At 33.0% G+C, this 8,558-nt stretch overlaps 1 protein-coding gene across 1 annotated transcript; it reads left to right on the forward strand.

The window, feature by feature from the left end:
• Positions 1-1,478: 1,478 nt before the first annotated feature.
• LOC134239567 (uncharacterized) lies at positions 1,479-6,423 on the forward strand. The gene is made up of 2 exons (XM_062721732.1): positions 1,479-1,541; positions 5,867-6,423. The coding sequence occupies exons 1-2, from the start codon at positions 1,505-1,507 to the stop codon at positions 6,328-6,330; spliced, it is 501 nt and encodes a 166-aa protein (XP_062577716.1). The 5' UTR covers positions 1,479-1,504; the 3' UTR covers positions 6,331-6,423.
• Positions 6,424-8,558: the final 2,135 nt, after the last annotated feature.

The following is an 8,558-nucleotide window of genomic DNA, read 5'->3' on the forward strand; positions in this document are numbered from 1 at the left end:
GTGAATAGAAATCACTGTTAATTACTTCAGTAGAGAAAATACATGTAAATAACATGTTCAGTTTATTTATTCTGGCCTTTTAAAATGTTAAGAATACTTGAATTGATTACAAATTGAGTAACATATTATAATTTTCTAATTTTTGGAATTTAGATCTAAGGGCAGATCAATCTAACTGCAGAAAAATACCTTAGAATCAGAACTCTGTAACGTAGAGTGTAGAGACTCAGGGTTCTTAATTTGGAGTGTCAACGGCATATGGAACGATTGAAGTTTTGTGGGTAATCACTCTTAACCTTCAGAGAATACTTAGTATTTGGGTCCCAACGTGGGCGTTAAATGTAACACAGGCATTTATTTGCTTCTGCTATACACTGAAAAAAGACTAGTGAAAATCACTAAGAAGACTAGTAAGTTTACTGTCCATGTAATCACTACCTGAAAAGTAGTTTTGCTAGGTATATTGGGTAGGTTTACTAGATAACATTAGTAAATCCAGAATTTATAAGTAACTTTCACTTTGTATCTAAGTATCTTTTCGACCTCCTCTCCTCTTATCATCTTAGCTTGTAAACAGAAAAAAAATACTTATCACTTACTAATCAATATTTACTTGAATACACCATTATCAATATAATTTACTGAATTAAGTAACAGAGAGGTTGTATTTATAAAAAGCATCACACAAATGCAGTAGATTGAACAGTATTTTTTTAAAAAAAAAAATGCACATTCTGAATATAAAGTGCAATGTCTGATTTCATAATCTTCTGACAGGGGTCCGACAGGGCATATTTCAGACTATGTATTATAAACAAAAATAGAGGTTGAATTTCTTTCAAATCAAATACAGATTATATATAATGAAATATTTTGCATCCTAAAAAAAATTTCAAAGTTTCCAAAAAGTTGAATTTGAGAAAAAAATTTGGCATATCTATTGTTTACTACCTTAAATTAATTTAGTATATATTTTTTTTGTAATTTAAAATACCTTCTTGTGTATGTGTAACGTTAAGATCCTACTATTGCTTTATTTGTACTCTGACAACACCGAATTCAAGAAAGTTTTATTTAATAGTTCAGAAGATTTTAAGACACATTACAATGCTATTATAAACTCGTCAAAGAGTATAAGGACATTTGACACTACACAATTGCCTGATAAGACAATATAAACAGATGTGCAGTCACACTATCACGGTTTTAACCAAATTACCAATTTTTTTCAAAGCCCCTTTGCATTGTATGCGCAAAATGGAAAACTCAACAGCTGAAGCCAGGATTCCTCCTATTGAAACCACTGATCAATTTCCCGAAGAACCAGGTGTCACGGATATTGCTCTTGTTGTAGAGGGAAGAAAGCTGTACACCGTTAAGTCAGTTCTAGCTTTAGCGTCTCCGGTTTTCAAGTCCATGTTTTTCTCGGATTTTAAAGAAAAAAAAAAATGCGACTGAAATTGAATTACCTGGAAAAAAGTACGAACCATTCAAGAACTTCCTAATGTGTTTGTCCCCAAATGAATACTTGGATTTAAAAGGTATGTTTTACCTTGAGGAATTCTATCGAGGAATTCGAATGTCATATATCGATGAATTCATATCAGAATATGAATTTCTGATATCGAGTTTCAGAATTATGTCGTCCCGAACGAAGAAGGGGACGACATATTGCGATTGTATGCATGTTTTTGTTGTACAAGCTGTTTCTCGGAGATGGCTGGGACAATATTCCTTAAACTTTCCTCAAAGGATGATCGCTGGTTGTAGTTGTGTTGTCTGGACATTCAGTTTTAAAATGGCTACCGTTGCCATGGAAACCTGCAAAAAGCGACGAATTTTGTCCGCGAATGTTCTCTCTGGTCCCTTGAACATTCGTCATGAAATTTTATTGATGTAATGATTAGTATCTGTAATTGTGCTCAATGGATTTAAAAATTGGAAATTGTCAATAGTATCCATGGAAACAGGGGAAAAGTGAAAAATCTTTAACTTTGATTTTTAAATTAAAGTACTGGAAGCACTGATACGAGTTGATGGTTGTCCAAGCTTCTAGTTCTAGGAAACTGTCCATCCAATTGAGCTCAAACCTTTTTAGGGTTAATAGGCATGTTGTGTAGATGTACGGAACGAAGGTCATTTTGCACGCATACGCATGCACGTGCGGGCGCGTGCAACATGTGAAATGACTTATATACTTAATATAGCTATAACTTTAACACTTTTTGATGGAATGCTCTGAAACTTATTATATAAGGATATTATATAAGGATTTATTAATAGTGTTGATAATATGACACTGTCAAATTACTACGAACTCACGTACATACACGTGCGCTTTGCTCTGATTGTCTGAAACAAAAATCTTTATATCTTTTTTGTTTTTTGACGATATACTTTGAAATTTTAAATAAAGTCATGCATTAGAATATCATACAATATGATATATAACAATAATCATGAAAACGAGTGCATTCACGTGCGCTGCAATCTGATTGACTAAAACTTTAAATGGCTGTAACTCCTTTGGTTTTCAACCAAACAGGATGAGATTTATAACATAGATAGACGTAATGGATTCCTACAAGAAGGTATGGTCATCATGCATATGCATGCACGTGCGTGCACGTGCGCTTAGCTCTGATTTTTAAATCAAAGTACCGAAAGGACTGATACGAGTTGATGGTTGTCCAAGCTTAGCTAATGGGTATTGTATTACTGATGAAAAAAATGAAAGTCTTGTCCAGTTCGGGACGACATACGCTATTGCTTACAATAACAGACTTTCTAGTTTAAAATATTATTTGCTATTCACTATTGGAACAGCGAATTGTTTTCTATGGTCGGTTAACTATTCAAACTACCGGACATGTAAGTGTCCATACATTTTCTTTTTAAAAACTAGATTTACTCAATTAAATACATCACTGTAAAAAAATAACTAGTTAATGTCACGAAGAAAACTAGTAGATTCACTGTCCATACAATCACTACCTTAATAGTAGTTTTACCAGACATTGGTATATTTACTAGATAAGATTAGTAAATTTAGAATTGATGAGTAACTTTCACTAGGTATCTAAGTATCTATACGACCTCCGCTCCACAACTCACTATCTTAACCAGTAAACTGAAAGTTTACTAATCACGACCAACGCTTTACGAAACACACTAGTTAAATTCACTAGGTTTTTCTTTCAGTGATGTTAAAGAAGCGAATCAAAGACCACACTTGCAAAAAAGAAACAGGAACCCAAACCAATATAGCTAGCCTTACCAAAATTAAGGATGCAGACGTCCTTTGATTCTTTGTTTGGTTAATATTAAATATCGTGTATCGTTTGAGAATTTTTTCTCTCATATTCAATTCGACGCTACAAACACCTACTGCGACACGGGACCTCGGTTTATACCGTCTCATCCGAAGGACCGGCCTCCACGTCCAGCAGTGGGATTCGTGTCCCCGACGTAATTAAGTCCTAACCCCACGACTTTATAGAGTTGACGCTTTAACCACTGGCCTGGCGACAAGTCCTTTGAAAAATATTTAAATTGTGAATGTGTCTACAGGGTTTGAGTCGATATTGTACTCGTATATACCGGTATTTCGAAATTGAAATTAGTTTCTTTTTAATGAAGAAAATTTTTCTAAGAAAAAATGTTTCAAAATCATATACATAGCGGGTACCACTAAGTGTTCAACCGAGTCTCTTTCTTTACTCCTCACTAAGATATTAACAGTAGTGCAGAGAAACTTCAAGAATGCTGTGCAACAATATATTCAAGAAGTGGTGTAAATCAGATGTGGACAAATAAGAATTCCAAGGAACTTTTGGACAATTAAAAATCTGAAGATTTTACAAAAATCAACAGCTTAAAAACTGACGACTTTACAACTTTATACACAACCAGGCTTTTTTATATCATTGACAGCTGTTTTGTCAATAAAAATGGAATTTACTCGTAAATTACCTTACCTTGAAAATGGTCATTTGCAAAATTATTTTGTTAAAAAAAATTCTGATTATACACACAAGTACTCCGAAGTTGACATCAAAAAGATGCATGAGTTTCTGATCGACAATATCTATGTTGTTTTTGGAGACCAGGTCTTCCAGTCTACTGGATTTCACATGGGTACTAATTGCGCCCCGTTATTATCAGACCTTTTTTGAATTCATATGAATCAGAATTTCTTCAAAATCTTATGCGTCAAAAGAATCTAAAACACTTGCTGTAGCTCTCAACTCGACATTTAGATATATCAACGACGTATTGTCAACTAATAATGGTTATTTCCATTCCTATATCGATACAATAGTCTGGTGAGCTTGAGATACAAGATACCATAGAGTCTGACACATATGTTTCATATTTGGATATTTGAAAAGACATTCATGGTAATATAATAGCATAGCAAGCTCTGTGATAAAGCTGATGACTTTAACTTTTCTATTGTCAACTTCCCTTACTAATGCAACAATACACCTTCATCACCTGCATACGGAGTTCATATATCTCAGTTGATTCGATACGCAAAAGCATGCTCTACGTATGAACACTATCTAAAACGAGTTGAATTATTGACAAACAAGTTGATGAAACGCGAGTATCAGCAGACTCGTTTAAAGTCACCATTTCGTAAGTTCTATGGTCGATACAATGACCTTGTCAGTAAATACAATTTATCATTGCGGGCGTGACCGGTCGGCAGGGGATGCTAACTCCTCAATGGCACCTGATCCCATCGATGTTTTGGAGGTCCGTGTTTGCTCTGTTTGTCGTATTTTATATTGTTTTATTTTTTTTTTTATCTTAACACTTTTATGTTTCATTTCCAATTATCCTCTTTATAAACATCGGGTTTTGATACTTTGGAATTATGATTTATTTAACAAAGAAATCAAGACACATCATGTACATGCATTGTATTATATATGCAATCCAAGTTCTAATTGCGTTCTGAAATAAAATAAAGCATTCAAAATTGTAGAATATATTTGTGTTACAAGTTCAAATGTTCTCTTTGTAATTATATCTTATGCAATATATACGTTTATCACCTGCATACGCGGTTTACATCTCTCAGTTGATTCGATAGGCAAGATCGAGCTTGCTCTACTCATGAACAATTTCTAAAACGAAGAAAGTTATTAACAAACAAGTTGGGGACAAAAAAATATCACCAGTCTCTCTTAAGGTCACCATTTCGTTTTAAGGTTCTATGGTCGATACAATGACCTTGTCTGCAAATACAATTATCATGGGGTCAAATGCAGACTGACGTTTCTCATAGAATTGTTTGGTCATTATTTACACATGGAATTATTATTGGGTTTTTCCATTATTATCCGATCATGACAAGGATCATGAGGAAGGTCGACAGGGGATGCTCACTCCTCCATTGGATCTGATCCCACCTCTGGTGATTTACTGAGGTTCTTGTTTGCTCTGTTGCTCCTTAATTGTAGTGTTTGTATTTGTATTGTTAATTGGTCCTTTGAGCTTGAAAACTATTCGTTATCTCCATAAATTCCATGTTTAAAAAAAGCGATGTCATTCAATCTAGCTAGAACGTACGACAAGAGAATTTATGTCTTTTTTCAACACCTTCATTAAATTGTAATTTTACAGAAGTATAATTTTAATTTTAAAATTAATATTAGAATTAAAATATGCAAAACATGCAAAATTTTAAAATTATATATGTAAAGTATTAAGACTTATGTAAAACGGTTAATCAGTCTTTCGTCCACTCATGGTAGTTTTATGGTAATGCATTATGTTAATAAATATTCTTGTCAGATTTCTCACGATGAAGGTCATAGAATTATATTTATTTATTCTGTATTTTTAATACTTGTAGATGATGTGATCGAAGATATACTTCCTTTGGCAAATGAATACCAAGCCATTTCTATTCTCAAAACCTGTGAAGCATGGCTGCTTAAAGAGATTGACCTCAAAGAAGCAAAAAGTAAGACTATGATCAGTGATTTGGAATTTCTACTCAAATTTTATTACTATAGTGGTGAATACAACCTGCCAAATCTTCATGAACGAACTCTCGCATGTTTAGTGCCATTTACCTTGTCTTCATGTAAACAAATAGAAAAGTATTATAGACGACTGACAGACAGAGACAAATTAGAGCTATTTGAGGCCAGAATCGAAAAACTTGACTCTTTACACTACGGTTCAACCAGCTGCCATTCCAAATACTCGCATTTTTTGCAACACCCCTCTACTGCCGCTGTAAAGACAATTTATGACCCCCCTGGAATAATGCCCGGGGGTCTTTATTTGCCGTCGATACCACCTCTTCACTGAATCTATCTCCAATATTCTGTAAACACTTGAAAAAGTATTGGGTATAAATTAGTAAGTGAAATACAAAATTTATCATATAACATATTCCGTTGGGTGGGAAGGAAATCTTATAATCTCCAACAGCTTCAACTCAATATTGTCAAGGAGTGATTTTGTGTATTTAACTTTTACTTTGATGTTTCAGCATCTGTGTTGTATTTATCAAATTTGACATCTCTCCCCAAATCGTCCCACAGTATCAATGACGGTACTGTGAGTTATATGTTTAGAGTAGAGATAAAAGCTTGAGCATTTCCTGTCCTGAGAATTCTGTGGAAATTTATGTCAACCATTCTTTCTTTTGATGTTACATTTGATTTCGTATTCTCTCATTGGTTATCTTTATAAATGTGGGCGGAGTTTAGGGGAATGTGTGTATCAGAATTTAGTCTTAGTTTGAGAGTTTTAGCGATTAAAGCAATATGAGCTGCATGTTTGACTTCGGAAAAATTTTTGCTAATTTGTAATTAACTATTTCAGTGACAGAAAAATAGAACAATTATTAACTTCTGTTGTTCATATTTTCTACAAAAGAACTTTTTATACGCTTTGATTGAATCAAAATTGAATTAGTGTCGTCCTGTACAATAATGATTTCTTAAATAATTATGTATATTCACTTGTACAGATATATTTCTTCTAAAACATTTTTAAACTTTATTTTGGTTTTATTGATCATAAGGGTTTAGATTACATACGGATTAATCATAATAACACATTTTACCAGCAAAATAAAAATCTCAAAAATGCAGCTCATATTGCTTTAAATACACTGTATATCCTTTGGAATTTCATGAATAAAGAGTAAAAACGAAAACATGTAGTGACGAATAATATTTTCAAGGATATTTCCCATCGTCACAATATATACATATACCATGTTTACTAGAGTTATATCTTGCAAAAACTTGTATAACTTCTGTATCTCTAAAGGCAACGATCAAATTACAGAACTGAGAATTCGAAATTATCATTAGAATAACCGGAATTAAGTTTGCATTTAAAAATCTAGCTCTGTTGCAATGTAAAAAAAAAATGTCATGCACAGTATCGAAAGGAAAATGGCACATTATAAGAGGTAAAATAACAAATTACCTTTAGTTTTTAAGAAATTTCTAAAAATTTTATTCAGAATGAGGTGGGGGAACAATACCTCGCTCTTCTCCGATTCTAATATATCACCGGGCTCATGGCGGGACGTGACGGTTCAACAGCAAATGCTTGGGCTTTTTACGCTACTTATCCCACCTCTGCAATTATTGGGGAGTGTTTTATGCCCTGTTATAATAGAATTGTTTTGTTTGAGGGTGTTTAAAAATCATCACTCTTCCCTATCTTCACTTTTTTTTTTACTAGGAAATATATCCACAGATGTCGTTCGCACGAGATATTTGTCAATTTCGATATCTCATTTGCACGACTTTTTATGTCATTCAAAATATACACATATACGTATATGACATTGCATAACTCTCTGAATTTATTTCCGAAAACTTTTTTCATTCCTTTTTTTCTTTTTCTTTATTTTTTTGGGGTTAAAGTTCACCCTATTCAATTTGTAAGCATGCTGAATACTTTGGAGGAGAAGGGTTTACATTGAAAAGCCAGAACATTTTTAATCTGTGTTCAAAAATATAGATACATGTATGTAGATGTAATGCTGATTTATTGCGTTCGTCCAGTGTTGGTCAAAATGTGCATATAAGAATTAAACAGTGAGGTTCAAACTTCGGCATCAATCACCTGTTTTTAATTTTGTATCAATCTGTTGGAAAACGGGTCATTTTTGGGAATTGATGTACAATGTATCTTTATCAGACAAAATGACCTGAAGTGGACAGTTTTACATGTTTCTTTTTCAGCATATTTTTTTTCTATTATCTGTAATTTATTGACAAATTCCTTAACCTACCTTTAGAAAAGCCAAAAAGGGGTAAAAATATAAAAATGTATTTGTAAGTTAACTTTAGAAATAAATTCATAGAAGTTGTATAGCGTTCTTCTAACTTTTATTTGAATCCTGTATGGATATATCTCTGAAAAATATACAAACGCTTTAACAAAATATAGTAAAGCGTGGATAGAGTGTACATGCTTATGATGAATTTACGCTTACAACAAAGTGATTTTCATTCCTCGTAGTTCTAAATAACATGACTCTATAATGTTAACAAAATGGATATGTTCAT

Source organism: Saccostrea cucullata, unplaced genomic scaffold (genome assembly GCF_032062105.1).
Source record: "Saccostrea cucullata isolate Sc308-1 unplaced genomic scaffold, CSIRO_AGI_Scuc_v1 ctg3140, whole genome shotgun sequence".
Taxonomy (NCBI): Eukaryota; Metazoa; Mollusca; class Bivalvia; order Ostreida; family Ostreidae; genus Saccostrea; species Saccostrea cuccullata.

Excerpts from the sequence above, each read along its gene's own strand:
- LOC134239567 (XM_062721732.1), top strand. The coding sequence starts at position 1,505 with ATGTGTTTGTCCCCAAATGAATACTTGGATTTAAAAG. Across the intron at positions 1,542-5,866 it reads TGAATACTTGGATTTAAAAG|ATGATGTGATCGAAGATATA; the intron begins GTATGTTTTACC and ends TAATACTTGTAG.